General features: G+C 37.6%; 2 protein-coding genes across 3 annotated transcripts in view; one reads left to right on the top strand and one right to left on the bottom strand.

Annotated features, from left to right (window-relative positions):
- Positions 1–2,091: 2,091 nt before the first annotated feature.
- On the bottom strand, positions 2,092–10,020 carry LOC121413037. The gene is made up of 3 exons (XM_041605799.1): positions 7,268–10,020; positions 2,979–6,544; positions 2,092–2,608 (listed from the first exon to the last, which is right to left on the bottom strand). The coding sequence occupies exons 1-2, from the start codon at positions 8,058–8,060 to the stop codon at positions 3,570–3,572; spliced, it is 3,768 nt and encodes a 1,255-aa protein (XP_041461733.1). The 5' UTR covers positions 8,061–10,020; the 3' UTR covers positions 2,092–2,608; positions 2,979–3,569.
- A 2,143-nt stretch (positions 10,021–12,163) lies between these two features.
- LOC121414196 (nose resistant to fluoxetine protein 6-like) overlaps positions 12,164–20,354 on the top strand; it is a 28,505-nt gene continuing 20,314 nt past the window's right edge. Inside the window, exons 1-5 of one of the 2 annotated variants that reach the window (XM_041607276.1) lie at positions 12,164–12,351; positions 14,597–14,883; positions 17,606–17,769; positions 19,010–19,091; positions 19,565–19,670. In XM_041607276.1, the coding sequence (XP_041463210.1) occupies positions 14,625–14,883; positions 17,606–17,769; positions 19,010–19,091; positions 19,565–19,670 (611 nt within the window). In that variant the 5' untranslated portion in view covers positions 12,164–12,351; positions 14,597–14,624. Of the gene's footprint in view, positions 12,352–12,425; positions 12,505–14,596; positions 14,884–17,605; positions 17,770–19,009; positions 19,092–19,564; positions 19,671–20,354 lie in introns of those variants that run through there. The other variant, XM_041607277.1, reaches the window with a different exon arrangement.

Raw genomic sequence — 20,354 nt, 5'->3', positions numbered from 1 at the left:
ATATCCAAAACAACAACAATGCGTCAAGGAACGACTGGTATTTCACAGTTTGCCAAGTACGTATTGTGCAACATATGCATTTAAAATAGGAATGCAACAAATACCTTGTGTGCTATTCTAGTCACCCTGGGCCCGTTGCAGAAAGAGTTGCAATCAATCGCAACTCTAAACGTCATGCGCAACTTGATTTTCAACCCGAATCAACAGTGCGCATTTGGGACTTGCGATTGATCTTTCGGCTTGCGTTTTTAACGCAACTCTTTCTGCAACGGGCCCCAGGTCTATTAAATTTCTTCATCCTGCTATGTAAGGCAAGCTTACGCTATATCTTGCTTTGAAATCTGCCTATCATAATGAAAGAAATGAAAGGTCATTCGACTAAAATTGTCAATGAAGTAACGACGAACTGGTCTATTCAAATAATTTGTCGCAAGCGCCCTATACGATGCGTGAGCCATTCAAATAAAAACAAAATATCTTTTGAGAGTGCTGGGTTATTATTGGATACCTTCAAAGATCGATTTCCTATATCATGTATTATATTACTATTTAAATTTTGAAAACACGAATGCGTGTGATATTCTAGGAGTCTACCACACTTGATTAAGTTTGTGATCAACCGTACTGAGATTTTATGAATTCACAAAACATTACTATTTCTACTGATCTTCCTGGCAACATTAAAATCTATATTATTTGGAAATTGCCATGCTTATCAAACTCGACTTAAAACCACATAATGGCGCTACAGCCCTGTCGTATGGAGGGGATGGAGGGCATTTGAGGTCATCCCCCCCCCCCCCCCGAAAAAGAAAATCACGATTAAATCAGGTTATGAAAAAAAAGAAAATGAAAATTACAGGGTTGAAATTTGATACTATTTACTGAATAATTCGACAAATCAACTTTAACCAAAAATTAATGGAATAAAAGGCCCATGCCCCCCCCCCCCAAAAAAAAGAAGCTCTTTACACCGCCACGCGTTACGGGGCAGCCGCGTCATAGCTGCTGCAAATTCATATTCTGTTTCTGTTAATGGCAACTTTCACGGGAACTCGACAGGAAAGCTTTTGCTCGTAAACGCAAAGCCAGAGGCCTCAATCCTGGCCTGGGAGGGGAGGCATCACCCCACACTAATGAAAATATTGGGGTGGCGCGCATATCACTTTGCCCTCCCCCTTAATAATTCCCTCAGTGAACAAATAATAAAAAAGAATCAATTATAAGAAATAAAATATATTTTTTACATCAAAAATCATGATTTTCCGCGCTGGAAATGGTTTCATCTATCATTGCAACTTTTGTTGCCCTACATTTCAACTTTTCTGCCAATGAATAAACAATAAAGTAGCAAACACCCTTTTCCATAAGCTCTCTCTCTCTCTCTCTCTCTATATATATATATATATATATATATAAATATTGATATTAATTGATATAAAAGTGCTTAAAATTTGACCAGTTTTCAGGCCTTATCATCAACAAATTATATATATTAATAAATAAGATAATATATCCACGATGTTATTCCTAATAATAAAATTGGTAATTTTTTATGGAATCTATGATTCTGATTGGCTTTTAAATCAGCATTGGCAATGTGTAAGACAATAGTATCTTTTATGCAACTGGGTATAGTGAAATGCTGAATGTGTAATTTTATATCTACCTGTCACATGGGCGGACTCTAATAAAATTCAAGTAAAACTCAATGTGTACAAAATCACAATTTACAATTTATTTCAGTATACAAAAAAAAACCTCCAGTATCAAAACATCTCTCTTTGAAGTTCAATATAAAAAACAAACAAACCTAAGTTTAAAAGAGAAATAAAAATGTAACACCTTCTAATGATAAAGTATTCTGAAAATTATTTCTCTGGCTCACAACTTTACAACCATAAAATAAGCAAAGGATCCTGATTTGATCCAATCTATAACTTCCTAACTCTCGACCTGTTTCTTACTCCAGTATCCCTGAAAAGACCCTGTACTGATCTAATCAACAACTTACGTTTCAGTATATTACACTTTCACTTGTAACAATACCTTCAAAAAAATATCAATTGAACCTTTAACTTTGTTTCATTCTTTTCACAATCATAACTACCAAACATTCATAATTATGAAAGGATCCTGCATTAATCCACCTTCATATATAATTCTACTTTCACCATTTTGTATCTCTGACCTAATATATTTTTCTGATCACATTTTATCTTCTAACACCTGAAACTTGAGCTGTTCTCCAAACTCTAGCTCAAGACTATCATCCGACATATCTTACAAGGATCCAAATTCAAATCAATACTTCTATCAATCAACTGTTCAGTCATAATTAATGTCTGTATCTTCAATTTCAAATCTCCAATCGTTAGACTTTCTGATATTCAGAAATCGAGTTCACATTTAAAGAAAAGTCCTCCTGCTTTCTCTCTCACTGTTCTTTATAATAACTTATCTGTTGGCCGAAAAACTCCATCAAAGACGGTGCTTAATATTCTCAGCTTACTAATAATTCACCAGTCTCCTAAACGACCCGACCTTGGGAAATGTCCCGATCCTGGAAATTATCCGGTGTTGGAAAATATCCCGATCTTGGAACCATCTAAAATTAAAGACAAAACCAAGAATCTCTCTACGATATATCCTAACAAGTACATCGGAAGTTATTTTCATTTTTCATGTCATACTATAATTGATGAAAACTTGTTTGAAAATTCTATAACTCTGAGGTTCAAATCACATTCATAAATATTATTTTATAAAGTTTGAATTAACTGTCACATAAACTTGTAAAATAACATCCTTTTATGATACTGATATTCTTCCTCACAAGTGCATAACTATTTCATAAAGTTTATACAAATTTACATCAACAGTTCAAATCATCTCTGAAGTCTTTCAAGGTTTTTCTTTTTGTTTAGTTTTTATTTTTATTTTGTAAAAGAATTAGAAGAAATCACAGATTAACTTACCGATGGCTTCTTCTATTCAGGCATAAAATAACAGCATATATTCTGCTAAATCTGACCTCATACAGGTATTTATAAGTTCCAGCCAATATCAAACAAGTAAGGCTGCTTTTCTGCTTAAAGTTGAAATTCAAAAATTATCAAAATGGCAGCTAAAATGGCGACTGCCCCAAAATTGCATAGGTGTGTGTTACACAAAGTCTCCAAGATGCAATGCTAGAAAACTAGTGGAAAGCTACTGGGGTCTCCTCCCAATTTTGCAATTTCCCCAAAGTATTTTAAGCAGCTGTTTAAAAAGAAAGGCTCACTGAGCTCACTAAAAGGGACCTATACAAGTCTACCACCCTAGACACAACACACAATAGAAATGCAATTTAATTCTAGCAAAAGGAATCTCACACACACTTCTCTCATCTCCTACTCACTCTTGCATAAGATCTACTCCTTGTCTCTTAGCAACCTGGCTGTGGAGTGAAACTTAGATAAATAAGCAAGCTTTGCTGAGGAAAATAAATAAAATAAAATAAATGCATTTTTAATGTGACATTTTACTCCCCTCTTCGAGAAAATGCTTTTACTTTTACTTTTTTTTTTTTACAACCTACTCAATACGTCTGCTCCGACATTGTCGCTGCCGCGAATCGCTTCTACGCGAAATCTGTAAGGTTGCAATGCTAAGATCCAGCGCATCAGTCTCCCATTGGCTGGGTTAACACTATTCATGTAGGTCAATGGTTGATGATCAGTTTCGAGCACAAATTGTCTACCATATAAGTATGGCTCGAACTTTCTTACAGCCCAAATTATGGCTAAACACTCACGTTCAATGGTGGAATATGCTTGTTCTCTTCGAAGTAACTTACGACTTGCATATGCTACTGGGAATCGTTCCTCTTCGTGTGTCTGAAGCAGGACTGCTCCAATTCCAACATTTGATGCATCTGTTCTGAGTATGAAATCTGTTGACAAGTCTGGTAGATGAAGGATGGGTGGATTGGTTAGTTTGTCTTTGAGTGTGTTGAAGGCCTGTTCCTGATTGGTTTCCCATCTGATTTGATTTGGTTCATCTTTCCGAGTCCTATCTGTCAGTGGAGCGGAAATGGCAGAATAGTTGGGTATGAACTTCCTATAGTAGTTGGTCATGCCGAGAAATGATCGAAGCTCTCGTTTGGTATGAGGTCTGCTGATTTCTTGGATGGCTTTGAGTTTCTCTGGTCGAGGGCTTACTGTTCCATCTTCGATTACGTGTCCCAGAAATTCAACCTTCGAATGTCCCACGAAGCATTTACTGGGTCTGGCTGTCAGTTTTGCTGCTCGTAGCCTGCTAAGCAACTCGGTGAGTGTGGCAAGATGCTGATCCCACGTGGTTGAGTGTATCAGGATATCGTCTATATAGTTTACAGCTCCATCAAGTCCTTTTAGTAGTCTTCTCATCATTCGGCTGAAGGAGGCAGGCGCATTCACCAAGCCGAAGGGCATGACTGTAAACTGAAAAAGGCCATCAGGAGTGAGGAAGGCAGTTAGTGGTTTTGATTTGTGTGACATAGGAACTTGCCAATAGCCTTTACTTAAGTCTATCTTAGTAAAGTATTTGGCATGTGCGACTTTTGTGAATAATTCATCTTGATCGGGTATGGGTTCAGCGTCGAATACAGTGACCTTGTTGAGCTTCCTATAATCAACGCAAAAACGGTTACTACCATCAGGCTTTTTGACTAAGACAATTGGGGAAGCTATGGGGCTATCTGAAGGTTCTATAACCCCCATAGACAGCATGGTTTTTACTTCATCTCTGACAGTATCCCTTAGAGAATGAGGAATGGGGTAAGGTTTACTCTTTAACTGTTTGTGATCACCGACTTTGAGTAAGATGTTGTGTTCGCCAAGTGATGTGCGATTCGGCAGATCTGACATGACGTCTTTGTAGTTGTTGAGAAGTGCATTGACCTGTTCTTTCTGTGAGGGAGAAAGATCTGGATTAATGGTAACATCAGCAAGTGATTCCTTGGCCTGTAATGGAAATGGCTGCAAGAGAGATCTGTTTGTTAGTGGGGATGAAGAAGGTGTGTTTTCATCTTCGGCATTATCCTCGCATTCAATCACTGCGGAGCAAGCTGTCACAGTATCTGAAAGAGAAGGAGATGTGTTATTTCTGTCATGATATTTCTTTAAGAGATTTATGTGGAATACCTTTAGTTTACCATTCAAATCGATTCTGTAGTCTGTTGAGCTTACTTTGGAGACAACTTCAAAAGGACCCTTCCATTGCAGAAGAAGCTTGTTTCGGTCTGTTGGCAGTAGAAGGAGTACTCTGTCTCCAATTTGGAATTCTCTGTGTTTGGCTTTCTGATTGTAGTACCTTGCGTATCTCTCTGAAGATTTCTGTAGTTGAGTATGAGCGTTGCGACAAGTCTCGTCGATTCTATTCCGAAGATCCAAGATATATTGGTAGGTAGACTTGGTTTCCGCCGTCTCAGCTTCGCCTGTCCAGAGTTCTTTGAGGATGTCGAGGGGTCCACGAACTTTCCTTCCGTAGAGAAGTTCAAATGGGGAAAATCCCATGCTTTCCTGAGGTGCCTCTCTGACTGCAAATAGAAGTGGGGTGATATACCTGTCCCAGTCCTTTGGGTTCTCGGCACACATACGTTTAAGCATCTGCTTTAAGCTTCCATTGAATCTTTCAACAAGACCGTTTGCAGCTGGGTGATATGGCGAGGTCGTGAAGTGGCGTATAGACAATAGCTTGCTTACTTCTTTCATGAGGTCCGATGTAAATTGTGTTCCTTGATCTGTCAGCATTTCCTTTGGAATCCCGACCCTAGTGAAGACGCTTACAAGAGCCTCTGCTACCCTCTCTGTTTCGATGCTGGGGAGTGGAATCGCCTCAGGATACCTAGTGGCATAATCAACAATTGTGAGAATGTAACGATTTTTGTTTTCTGTCATGGGATGTATTGGTCCAACGATATCTATAGCTATACGTTCAAAGGGGACTTCAATGATTGGCATCTTTCCTAATGGGACTTTTGTTACTCTGCCTCTAGCTAAAGTGCGTTGACATATGTCACATGATCGGACATATCGGGTAATGTCAGAATTCATACCGGGCCAGAAGAAATTGGTAAGAATTTTTTCTGTGGTTTTCTTTGCTCCTTGGTGGCCTCCTAGAAGATTCTCATGAGCTGTCTGCATTACTTGCTTACGGTATTGTTTTGGAACAACAACTTGTGTGACTACTGTATCTGAATCCTTGGAAGAAAGGAAGGATCTGTATAGAATCCCGTCTTTATAGAAGAAGGAAGACTTATTATGATGACGACTTACTTTCTCTGTTCCAGCATCAGCCAGTTCTCTCAGTCGATGTAGAGTCTCATCCTTCTGTTGTGTTTCCTTGAGAACTGATGGGATGACAACTTCTTCCATTGGATGTGGAGTCTTGAGTGGACGAAATGGCTTGCCTTCTCGTTGGACTTGTGCTCTTGTCTGTACTGCGCAGACTGGAATGACGGTCTCTGGTAGAGTCCATTGTGGATCTGGTTGCTCTGCTGGTCTCACACCTGGAATATTTCCTAAGATAAGGTCATAGAGAGGAGTTTTCATACATACAGCACTAACTTTACCTACATAGAAAGGTGTGTTGATATCGATCACTGCAATGGGGAGAGTTCTAATTGATCGATCAATTAGCAAACAAGTACAAACTTCACCTGTCAATTGACTTTGTTTTACAAGATCTTGTTTAATGATGATACCACTGCTTCCGCTGTCTCTGAGAACGGAAATGACATTGTTATTTACAAGTCCCTTGGTAACAGGCATACGTTTGACAAAATTTTCATTTGAGCATGCTGCACTCATTAGGGGCAAACTGTTATCATAACCAAATTTGTCATAATCTGTCATAGATTTAAGGTGAGGGGTATCGTTTGGCATTCGGACCATAATGCATGAAGCTTCAAGTCTGACCTGTGTATTACAAGAGATACATCGACATGGGTTATGGGGAATATACCCTGGGTTATCAGATTGTAAATGAGTAGGGTCAGCTTCCGTTGCAGGTCTATCCTCTGGTTCCTCTGGTTCTTCCGAGATCACGAATCCTGCAGATTTAACTGTAGAGAAAGGACATGAGTTAGCAAAGTGTCCTGGCCTGTGACAGATAAAACAAGTCTTGGTCATTTGTGGTTTTTGTGATTGTTTTGGACAGTTACGAGAAATGTGACCTTCTTGATGACAGTTGTAACATGTCTTTGGGAATGACTTAGAATGTATTTGAGGGGTATTTGTTTTACCTTCATGTCTTGTATTGATTCGCTGTGTTTGTCCTGTAGGGATGTTCCTCTGTGGTGGTGGCGCTCTGAATACACCTCCTCGTGCTTCTAGGTATTGTTCTGTGAACTTCATGGCATCCTTTGTAGTCTTTGGCTGTCGTTCTCGTAGGAAGATTGACAAGTCACGATGGCATCCGTTGATGAAATGTTCTCGAAGAAGAAGATCCTTTAGGTCATCAAAATCATGCTTGACGCCCGAGAGTTCAATCCATCTGTTAAGGTAGTTCTCTAATCTGTTTGAATATTGTGATGCGGTTTCCCCATTAACTGGTTTACCTGTATAAAACTTTGAACGAAATCCTTCTGAGGTAAGTTGAAAAGCTTTCAAAAGAGCAGTTTTCAAAGTCTTATAATCTTTAGCTTCGTCACTGGTTAATCTAGAATGAACATCAAGAGCTTTTCCTGTGAGCAAAGCGCTTAGATTAATCGCCCAATCAGCGCGCGGCCAATTTTGGGTGTCTGCATAACGCTCAAATCGCTGCAAGTATGCATCAATATTATCTTTGTCCTCATGAAAAGGCGGTAGTTTGGGAGACCAGGCTCTCTGGCCTACAGATTTTGATTCACCTTTTACATTCTTTTCACGCTCTATTTCTAGCTGTATTTCTGCTGTTTCTTTTTCTCGTTTCTTTAACTCCAACAACTCCGCTCTCTCATCTCTTTGCTTTTTCTGTTCATCTGATACAAACTTTTTAAGAGCCTCACCAGTTAACCCAAACTCTTTACCAGCTGCCATAAGACCTGCTAAATCCATGTTTGAAAATACATGTAGGGTCTCTATCAATTTGCAAAAACCTACTTCACCCAAATGAGGTCAAATGTACATTACTATTTACAAACATCTGCATTAAACAAATAACTCCATCATTATTGTCTTGAATTGTTTTGTTCTTAATTTTTTGATCAATATACCCATGTGACTGCGAGAGGTCCCGGGTTCGACTCCCGGACAAGCCCCCAGAAAATGTCACATGGGCGGACTCTAATAAAATTCAAGTAAAACTCAATGTGTACAAAATCACAATTTACAATTTATTTCAGTATACAAAAAAAAAAACCTCCAGTATCAAAACATCTCTCTTTGAAGTTCAATATAAAAAACAAACAAACCTAAGTTTAAAAGAGAAATAAAAATGTAACACCTTCTAATGATAAAGTATTCTGAAAATTATTTCTCTGGCTCACAAGTTTACAACCATAAAATAAGCAAAGGATCCTGATTTGATCCAATCTATAACTTCCTAACTCTCGACCTGTTTCTTACTCCAGTATCCCTGAAAAGACCCTGTACTGATCTAATCAACAACTTACGTTTCAGTATATTACACTTTCACTTGTAACAATACCTTCAAAAAAATATCAATTGAACCTTTAACTTTGTTTCATTCTTTTCACAATCATAACTACCAAACATTCATAATTATGAAAGGATCCTGCATTAATCCACCTTCATATATAATTCTACTTTCACCATTTTGTATCTCTGACCTAATATATTTTTCTGATCACATTTTATCTTCTAACACCTGAAACTTGAGCTGTTCTCCAAACTCTAGCTCAAGACTATCATCCGACATATCTTACAAGGATCCAAATTCAAATCAATACTTCTATCAATCAACTGTTCAGTCATAATTAATGTCTGTATCTTCAATCTCAAATCTCCAATCGTTAGACTTTCTGATATTCAGAAATCGAGTTCACATTTAAAGAAAAGTCCTCCTGCTTTCTCTCTCACTGTTCTTTATAATAACTTATCTGTTGGCCGAAAACCTCCATCAAAGACGGCGCTTTATATTCTCAGCTTACTAATAATTCACCAGTCTCCTAAACGACCCGACCTTGGGAAATGTCCCGATCCTGGAAATTATCTGGTGTTGGAAAATATCCCGATCTTGGAACCATCTAAAATTAAAGACAAAACCAAGAATCTCTCTACGATATATCCTAACAAGTACATCGGAAGTTATTTTCATTTTTCATGTCATACTATAATTGATGAAAACTTGTTTGAAAATTCTATAACTCTGAGGTTCAAATCACATTCATAAATATTATTTTATAAAGTTTGAATTAACTGTCACATAAACTTGTAAAATAACATCCTTTTATGATACTGATATTCTTCCTCACAAGTGCATAACTATTTCATAAAGTTTATACAAATTTACATCAACAGTTCAAATCATCTCTGAAGTCTTTCAAGGTTTTTCTTTTTGTTTAGTTTTTATTTTTATTTTGTAAAAGAATTAGAAGAAATCACAGATTAACTTACCGATGGCTTCTTCTATTCAGGCATAAAATAACAGCATATATTCTGCTAAATCTGACCTCATACAGGTATTTATAAGTTCCAGCCAATATCAAACAAGTAAGGCTGCTTTTCTGCTTAAAGTTGAAATTCAAAAATTATCAAGATGGCAGCTAAAATGGCGACTGCCCCAAAATTGCATAGGTGTGTGTTACACAAAGTCTCCAAGATGCAATGCTAGAAAACTAGTGGAAAGCTACTGGGGTCTCCTCCCAATTTTGCAATTTCCCCAAAAGTATTTTAAGCAGCTGTTTAAAAAGAAAGGCTCACTGAGCTCACTAAAAGGGACCTATACAAGTCTACCACCCTAGACACAACACACAATAGAAATGCAATTCAATTCTAGCAAAAGGAATCTCACACACACTTCTCTCATCTCCTACTCACTCTTGCGTAAGATCTACTCCTTGTCTCTTAGCAACCTGGCTGTGGAGTGAAACTTAGATAAATAAGCAAGCTTTGCTGAGGAAAATAAATAAAATAAAATAAATGCATTTTTAATGTGACACTACCCCGGATATTCAATGACAACAAAGGGGTTAGGTCCATTTCAGTTTGGTTGCAAAAGGGGTTAGGTCCTTAAAGATTTTTTTTAAGAATATAAAAAAAAGATATATGAAGACAGGTACACTAGCGTACCTACGGTAAAAATAAGCTTAATTTAATGTAAAAAAGACAATAATTTAGTTGGAATATGACATCATTAGTTTGCTGTATAAATTAATTTCCTGAAGATAATGCCTGAAACTGTGTAACCGAAATAATGCGAATTCGTATAATGGCATAATTTCATTATTCCTTGTACGATTTTTGATCATATTTTCAGTGTTTTGTTTGTCTGATTTTCTATATCTGAAAATTATATCATTTCAGTATCCTTTTAACGGGAATGCAAAGCGCTGAAAATATTTGATACACGTAGTGTAGGCCTTCAGGGGATATTTTAAACACTGTTCGTTGGAATCATAATTATCTCGCTATTGAAATAACGCGAGCGCGAAGGACGGAATATGTTTGCTATTCAGCAAATTCGAAATAATCATGAATTAATTCAATATAAGCAAAAGGAAAGTGGGGACATATCATCAGCCCATGCACCTGTTGCATATTTGCGACAACGTATATGTTTTCATCAATTATTGCTTAAGTTTTAAAACAATTCGTTTTTTTTTTTGGGGGGGGTATCAGAATTATTATGATGACATTTTCACCACTTTGGCTCTAATTCTTTGAGATGTAATTATATTTTATTTTTCGGATGACCCCTTCTTAGATTTCTGACTTTATCAATTTTGTTCATGGTTTCAATCATCGTAGCTTTGATATCCTTTTTTTTAAATCACTTTCATAAAAAATACACTTGGGAATAATTACAATGAGTGAAACGTTAACATCTCTGCTCGTTGCAGGGGCGGTGGAAGTTCCCCCCCCCAAAAAAAAGGCTTTGCTCAACAAGTTCTTCACGCAGATGATAATCCATGGGCGGAAATCCCAGGGGGACAGGAGGACGCGTCCCCCTACCCAAAATAGTAGGGGGATACAATAACGATCGATGGAAAGAATATCATTGATCAATCGAAATAAAACATGTATTTTTGACGAGATGACCTTACTTTTGGGGTGATAACTTTTTTTTTCATTTTACTCGTCAAATTTATTTTGGTCGAAATTATATAACCTAACATTTTCATTGGGGTGCCCGCCGAAAACTTTTTTGGGGGGCAAATATTCCAGCCCCTGATCCGGTGGTCCCCCTATCTTTGGGGAGAGATTTCCGCCCCTTGCTCATGGTGAAATTATCCGTTTGCTCCAAAACGCCAATTTTTACTTAAAGTACCCCTTTTAGACTTTGCCCCCCTAACGAAAAGCGTTCCGCCGCCACTGGCAAATTAAAAAATACCGGGAAAATAAAAAATACCCGCCTGCAAACGATTTTCAACGTGCAGCGTGCTTGGTGGTAAGCGATGAATCCCAATAACCGTAGTATGAATATTCATTATACAGCATAAGGAGCCTTGAGGCTCCATAGGGTTGATGGGGATAAGCCCAACGAAGCTTTAGGTTTACTGTGTTGTGCATGGGGTTATATAATAGGGCCTATGGGTCCACAACTTGTTATGGGTCCCGGATATGGGTCATTGAACCCTGGGGGAGGGGGCACTGTGAGCCCCTAACTAGGGTTGAATGCATCACTTTTATATGGGATAAGCCTATATAAAAACCAAGGAGTGGAGCCCCCTCCACCCCCAAGCCATCCGGGTTTAACAATATTTGGGGTAACAGCCCCCGGCCACCCCCACCCCCTCCCGGACCCCCTCCCTTCCTACAGCCAGTGCACCTGATTAGCTCAGATCTTCACGTCAATATCCCACCGTATAGTATACGACCGATATACGAACCCAATATGATAGAAAAATGATAGGATACGTCATTTATAATGAATATTCATTTCTAACTCCGGTTATTGGAATTCATCGCTTACCGTGCTGGGTACATAGTGGCTGGGTATGGTCACGGACCATGATAGGTCAGGTGACCCGATCGCGGTCATCGGTCACATGATCTACATATATGATCAAAGTCGACGACGCCGCGACGGATTCATCATGACTATAAAACGTTATTACATGTAGCTAGATTTTAGAATCTTTTGACGTTGGATGAGCTAACTTATTTTGTTCACGATAGAGACACATATCTGATGTCGTTCGCTCTGGCTGCTGCAGATTGTGAGGTGAAATTTGAAATAGGCGATTTTATTTTTATTAACCTTTTTAATGCGATGAGTGACGGATGAGCATTGACAATTGTCAGGAGACAGGAGTCACAGCACAGTCACAGATTGCTGATTCATTGCCATGGACAGGCCACTCATTGAATGAACAAGGTTATGATTTAACCTTGTTGTCTGTTGTATCTCCATCCGTGTGTGGCAAAATAAGGGTGGCAATCTTTGGCTTATTTTCTCTTTTTCTTTGGGACAACTAGGGGCCTACTTGATTTTTTTTACACTGTCAGTTTCCATGACAGCTCTTCATCATAATAACTTGGCTCTTTAAATTTGATCCTTAAAAATTATTTTTTTCTCAATAAAAAACAGAAATTTAGAGATGAAAATGTTCTTGCCATTATTATTAATTATTACTTTCTAAAAGTAGAGCTCAGAGGGCATCACTCATTCCACTTGTTCACTGCAACCATCTGGCCTGTGGATAATCTACAGGTAGGACTATGGTATGCCAATGCTGTTGTATAGAGCACACACTTTAAAAAATCATTAGAATATCACTTTGTGACCAAAATTACTAATTTTCATACATTTTTAATTTCTTTATCATTAGTACTGTGAGAATAATTTTTGTATTCACCAGAGCGCTCAAAAACTTGAATTTTGGGCATATTTTTGTGTACGCCCTCTAATGGTGGAAAGTAATATGGCAAGAAAATTTTCATATTTTGATCTCTATTTTCAATTAAGAAAAAATGATATAAAGAATCAAATTTAAATAAGAGCCAAGCAGTATGAATTAACAGGTCTAATGGAAACTGTCAGTGTAAAACAAATCAAGCATTTGCCCCAAAGAAAAAGAGAAAATAAGCCAAACATTGCCACCCTTATTTTGTCACACATGAAGATATAACTGAGAACAAGGTTATATAATAACCTTGTTCATTCATTCTGTAAAAAAAATATGCCCAAAATTCAAGATTTTGAGCGCTCTGGCGAATACAATTACAAAAATCAATCCCAAGTTACTAATATTATTAGTAACTTATTAGTAATAAAGCATAAATTGCAACTGTATGGAAATTAGTAATTTTGGTAACAAAATTGATATTTTAATGATTTTTTAAAGTGTGTGCTTTGTACAGAATTGGCATACCATAATTCATAGTCCTACAGTGTAAATTCCCCACAGGCAGGGTGGTAGCAGTGAACAAGTGGCAGGATGGTTGCAGTGAGCATGCAAGTTATGGTGAGAGGTAGACAGCTGGCAGCCGTCTGTTTCGAGGAGTTTTTTAACTTTTTTTTTTAAATTTCTACTCGTACACAGACGGCTCGCTATCGTGCAGCCACCATTAGGGGACTTGTTGCAATGCAAAATTGAATGAAAGTGGCTTTCAGATTGGCTAGCCTAGGAGGTGGGAAGGGGGACTGGGATGATTTTGGTTTATTATAGTTGGTTAATTCATGGACCGAATGACAGACAACGCAAAGTGTCAGTTTGCTCCCCCTTTAAACCACTCATTCAGTCAACAAGGTTGTGATATAACCTTGTTCCCTGTTACCATTCCCTGTTCACTGTTGTAAAATAAGGTTGGCAATATTTGGCTTATCTTCTCTTGTTTTGGGGGACAAATGCTTGATTTTTTTTACATTGCCAGTTTCCATTACGTAGAAACTTGATTCTTAACTACATGTAAATTGAAGTCTTTTCAATATTTTTTTTTTCTAAATTAAAAACAGAGACTGAAAAATGACAATATCATTGTAGTAGTTATGTTATGGCCTTTGATATTTACTACTCTTCTTCATCTGTATGAATTTTGTATTGTATTTTATATTTATTTATAAATAATGTTTACTTTATATTTTGTTATTTTTCTATTTGTAAACTTTCACTCGTGTATTTCAATAGTTTTTTTTGCAATAAATCCAATAACAATTTTTTGAAATTTTACTTTCCACCAATAGAGGGCCTACACAAGAATATACCCAAAATTCAAGTTTTGAGTGCTCCGGTGAATACAAAAATGATCCCCATGTTACTAATGAAAAATAGATTGCAACTGTATGGAAATTAGTATATTTGGTTCCAAAAGTGGAATTTTAATGATTTTTTTTTAATGTGTGTTGTATAGATCTACAATTAGATTCCTCACACTCCCACAGCCCACAGGCAGGATGGTAGCAGTGAACTAGTACTTTAAACCATGAATTCTGCTAGGTAATAATTATGTGTTTTTATTACTTTCAGGCCAGAGACAACATTCAAAATATACACCATGATATCTATATCCTCCAACAAGCATTTCTTCCAGCCACTCTCGTCATGCAGCACTAAACTGATCATACCCACCCTCATTATTATAACGGCATTATGCATTCAAGTGACCTCCGGCTTCATGACCCCTGACATGATACTGAAGTTAACCACCGCAGGGCGCCCTCCTATGACGCCCCATGTCCAGGGTGAGGTCTCCGGCAAGTGCAAGACGGAACTGGCTGCCGTCATTTCAGCAGAGACCTCTGAGCTTCTTCAGGGTGAGTTGAAAGTCCCATGTCAGACCACACTGATTTCAGGGCCCCTTATCACAAAGCTTAGCAATCATTGTATAAGAGTCTCTTTATGATTGATTGCACTGACCACAATGTTCAATTAGTCATAAAAATCAAGCGTATAATCAATTCGGTATATAGGCCAAATCTCTAACTTCAGGGTCGACATTGTGCACAGGCGACGGTAGCACACAGTGTCAGTGTACTGTAATGTGACTGTGATGCTTCAAAAATGAAAAATATATGGCAAGAATTCACCAAAAACGGTCTAAATTTTGCAGAGAAATATGCAGGCAAATTTTTCTCCCACCTCCTGGACCCTCCCAAACAGATTCGGTCGAGCCGCGTCGGCCAGTGCTGGATAATCGCATGCGGTGGGTGATTTCAAGTTCTGTGTTGGCCTTGGTGTTGGTGTTAGTGTTGAAATTTCGATTGCTTCCCCTAGCTCCAAAACTTATTCATAGCTTGTAAAACTGATCCAGATCACATTATTAACATCTCAACAACTAGTGAGTGACTTTTCAGGACCATCCTCATTTTATGTTTGGCGGTATAATCGTGTAAAAATTGATCCAACACCAACACCTAAAAATGTCAACACTGAACTTGAAATCACCCATTCATGCACTCACATGTAGGTTCTAGTGCGCGCAACAGATGTCAACTTTTTCCCCATGAGGTATTGCAAATTTTGGCCTGTCCGCTGAAACCGATAGACGGTACACAATTTTGTGAATCCACCGAATTGCTAACCTTTTTGTTACGGGGACCGGACTGATGAAAGCTAGTACTGTCAGTTTAGAGTCAGCTTTGTTGGTATGATCGATAATTTATGATAGACCTGTAGCCAGCTGGGGCCGATTGCACGAAAGGGTCTTTGCAAGAACCGTCTTTCGTGTCGCCCATTTATTATGATGCGCCATGTGAAACGCATTTTGAATAAATTACCTGCAAACATATTTCATTCATCCGTATTTTTGAAAAAATGATATATATCATGAAATTGTCTACAAATTGATTTAAATGCTAGCTAACAAATTTTATTTTGTTTATCATACATTTCAAAAATATCCCGCATAGAGCGCATCATAAAAGATGGGCGACGTGAAAGACGGTCCTTTGAAAGACCCTTTCGTGCAATCGGCCCCAGGATGTTGATTTTGGTTGTATTCCAAATGATAAGATCAAACTTAAAGTCCTGCATGGCCCTGGGAAGTACGGGTGCTGAATTGCTCCAAGATTTTCCCTGTCAATGCTGCATTTTTTATTATTTTGCATAATAATAATAATAATACACATATAATTTATATAGCGTCTTTTCCATTTTGATTAAATGCTCAAGGCGCTTAAGAGAGTAAGACATAAAAGTAAAGAGAACTAAGTACAAAAAAAGGGCAAATTTGAAAATGAAGAAAAATTACTGTCTTCAAACCTAGTACCTGCTGGTGAACAAAAGCGATTTTAGGTTGCCCTTAAAGGGGAAGTTCACCCTGACAAAAAGTTTATTGTAAAAATAGCAGAAAAAATATTGACGAAGGTTTGAGAAAAATTCATCAAATAATTAAAAAGTTATTAGAATTTCAATTATTTGATTTGTGACGTCATATGCGAGCAGCATTCCTACATAGCGAATGGTAAAAAAATCAATGAAATGTCATTTTCTCAGAAAATTCAAAATGGTTTTAACTGTACCTTTTGTATATCAATAGACAAATCATTTCACACCCGATCATGAATAGAAAACATAATTAAGTCATCAGGAACCATAAAAAAATTGAAATTCATGCCTTTTATATTACATAACACATGGGGCAGCAGCTCGTTTATGATGTCACAAATCCAAAACTTTGAACTCTAATAACTTTCTTATTCTTTAACGGATTTTCCTCAAACCTTCACTAATAATTTTTACTATTTCTGCTATTTTTACAACAAAGTTTTTATCAGGGTGAACTTCCCCTTTAAAGGATGTTGCAGAGTTTGAGTTCTTCAGCTCCTGTGGTAGTGAATTCCACAGGGCTGGTCCGGCATGAGCAAAGGCTCGATCGCCCCAGGATTTTTTAGATAGTGGGATATGCAAGAGACTAGATTGGGATGATCGCAGTGTGCATGCAGGTTGCTTGTCATATTTCTCCAAATCAACCCTCACTTTGTCGTGAAAACCTTTTTTGTTACTTGTAAGATTTATATTGGCACCCTGCTGTCATAAAAAAGACTTCAATGTTTCATTCAATATAAATTTAACCTAAGGTTATTCACTTCTTTATGTTTAATCATAATGTTTTATTGTTCGATTCAAATGAAAAGGTAAGGTTATAATAATAATGGAATATATTTTAATACATTAATCCCCTCCCCAGAGTTATGTGTTGGTATTACTTACTTGAGCTGCCATTGCTGCTAACCATAATTGTGGAAAAAATCCTATTTATTTCTTTTCATCGTATTTTCAATCCTACATGTAGAAACCCATTTTTCGTTCAAATTTTCAAAAACGTACCAGAAATCTTACAAGTCTCAAAAGTTTCTAGTGCGAAAATATTTTTCAGTGTCACTTTCCCCTTCAAAATTGTACTAAATTGGATAACATCCTACTAGTTGGCAACTCTATAAAAGCTTATCCGATGTTGCTGATATACATGTAGGCAATCAATGATTATGAAAAATAGCCCCCTAAATTGTTTTTTTGACCCAAATTTGAATGCAGTGGTGGACTCGTTTGGGAAGCCGGAGTCTGGTCTACTGGCTGGCAATGCAGTGTGGATGGGGCACTATGATGAATGCAAGAGCATTACAGGATTCAACTTCTGCATGTCCTATCTTCATCTGACGCTCCCCCAAAACAGCTCCATAGTTCCTAGTCCTACAGGCGTAAGTAGGCCTATATCACTACATTTCAATTTGATTTCAATTTAAAAATGAAAGTCATCTTTGTTTTTTAATTTGTGACTGGTCAGCCACCCCAAAACCATTGATAAGTCGCCCGAAATGGATTTTGAGTTTTTATCGGATTTTGAGATTTTTATTGGATTTGAAAGAGCACATCTAAAGCTTTGAAATGACATAACTTTTCAGGATTGATCAACAATATATGTGATCCCCCACCACTACTTGATTGAATGGATAAGAAATTCAGCGAGAGTTTGAAAGAATTTGAGGAGAAAACAAGTTTCGAAGTCTTGGGGGGCAGAGTGGGGATTCAAAAAGGGTCTGAATTCAAGAACTAATCCAATGCAAAATAATACACTGCTATTGAGTTTTGCACTAGCGCTAGTCTATATATCAGACAAATCTGAACTCATAAATTCTGACATTTTTACCCATTTTTTCACTGTTCCTGCAGCCAGATTTTTTGGAGCATACCCCATTCTTAATTCTTATACATAAACAAAGGTCTGGAGCAAAAATCATTCTTTTGTCCACCGTGTCCACAAGTAGGGCATTTTTTACGCTAACAGACCAGGGGGGTGTTTCACAAAGATTTAAGTATGACTTAGAGTCGCACTTAAATGTCTAGTTGCGCGCAGTATAAAAGGCATGACAGCATTGGTCAGATCATGCCAAGAGGACGCGCACTTCTGCGTATTGATCAATAAGATTGCGCGTTGCATATCATGTACGCGTCGACATTTAAGTGCGACCTAAGTCATACTTAAATCTTTGTGAAACAGCCCCCTGACTAATTCACTCATGAGAGCACGAGATGTGCACACTGCATTTACACATCACACTGAAACTTCCAAGTAGTCCGGAAACAAATGGTGGTAGACGAACTGTTGTATCCTATCCTTACAACTTATTTGTACATTAGTAAGAAGAAGAATTACTCCTTCAGATTTTCAAGCCAATTTTTTGAATTTTTATTTTCTGAAGACCAAATTACTATTTTACCTGTTTACAGAGTATCTTCCCCCGGCAACTTATTGCTGGTTTGGGGGGTCAAGCTACTTTTTGAAGTTTCAATCTGGGTCTGCACTTGCAGACGAGTTTGCCACCTGGAAAGGGTTGAATTTTCAATTGGTAATATAATATTCGTTATGAATAGATTTTATTTGCTTTTAATTTGATACCATGTATTCATGATGATGATCGATTTCCATCTCATTTTCAGCAAACACAGTTGATGTGGGGAGTGTGCGTTCCAGAATCCTGCTCAGACTCAGATGTACTCTATGCTCTGCAAGACCTACTTAGTAAGTAGGTCTATTTATTATTACTACTAAAAACATTAATAGTATTCATTACAATGCAATGCAGTAACGATTTGTTGTGTACAGTAAAACCTGTCTTAGTGGCCACCTGTGTATAGTGGTCACCTGTAATACAGTGGCCACTTCTAATTCCCCTGCAGGAAATTGGTGTGTTCTAGACCCTGTCTATAGTGGCCTCCTGTCTAACATGGCCAGCCATTTTGCATACCTCGGTGAATATCTGACCTTCTATAGCAGCCATTGAAAATGAGCTTTGCCGAAACTTTCGGCTCCAAAAGTCGTTGAATATAGCACATGCGCTTGATCATGTAGCTGCAATTATACATGAATATATCTCCAATCTTACCGCCATGAATACATCATTAAAAGCGCTTTTGAAAGTTCCCCTAATTAGCTAAAGGCCGTTAAATAACTTCTATTTTTCATTTGGATTTCCTTTCATTGATATTTTACAGATGTAGTCGAGGCTCCCTTTGATATCTCAGCTGTGAATGCTTCTTCAGTCTTATGTGCACAGGATCCACCCGCTCCGTACGATACTGTTGGTTTTATTGTAACGATGTAAGTTAAAACTTGCATACTTTTTTAAAACATTTTTCAGCTTTTTTTATTCATAGAAAATGGTAACAAATGAACAATAGAATACAAAATATATGTCAGTCAGAAGATATATGTCAGTCAGAAGATATGAGTAGGTAAATAATTCAACATGTTTGAAAGTCTTCTTGAATATTGACTGCAATAGTGCTACAGAAAATATATTATAAAATTGCTGCACGAGAGAAGAGAACTGCAGAGTTGGTTCATATATAATGAAACACCTTGGCCACAATTGAGAATGTTTGAATGCTTTTGACATTAAAAGAAGAATCACAACTTTGAATACACCTAATATTTCAAGGAGGTACATGTATGGGAATCAAAGCCCAAGAATGGGCTGCAAGTCGTGAATAAAGTCATTTGTGAAACAGCTTTATGAATGGTTCACCTACTTGGTATGTTCTAGTTGTAGTTCTTAAGGAACTTTTGAGCTGTTTTTTTTTGGGGGGGGGGAGCATCACCCTGAGGTACAGTGTAGGACATGCAGAAGTTGAATCCTGTGCCTTTGCAAGTACTTTTTTGTCACATTTTTTTTTCATTTCCTGACAATTCACTAACCTTATCTGAACAACTCTTTAAGCAGAAATAAACCAGGGGGATGTTTTACAAAGATTTAATTATGACGTAAGTCGCACTGAAACGCCG

The sequence above is a fragment of the Lytechinus variegatus genome, chromosome 4, assembly GCF_018143015.1.
Source record: "Lytechinus variegatus isolate NC3 chromosome 4, Lvar_3.0, whole genome shotgun sequence".
NCBI classification, from domain to species: domain Eukaryota; kingdom Metazoa; phylum Echinodermata; class Echinoidea; order Temnopleuroida; family Toxopneustidae; genus Lytechinus; species Lytechinus variegatus.
Note: the sequence above shows the minus strand (reverse complement) of the source record. Positions and strands in the feature narration are given on the sequence as shown.

Coding starts and splice junctions, on each gene's coding strand:
- LOC121413037 (XM_041605799.1), bottom strand. CDS start 8,060: ATGGATTTAGCAGGTCTTATGGCAGCTGGTAAAGAGTTTGGGTTAACT. Junction 6,545..7,267: donor AATCAATACAAGACATGAAG/GTAAAACAAATA, acceptor ACCTTATCTTAG/GAAATATTCCAGGTGTGAGA.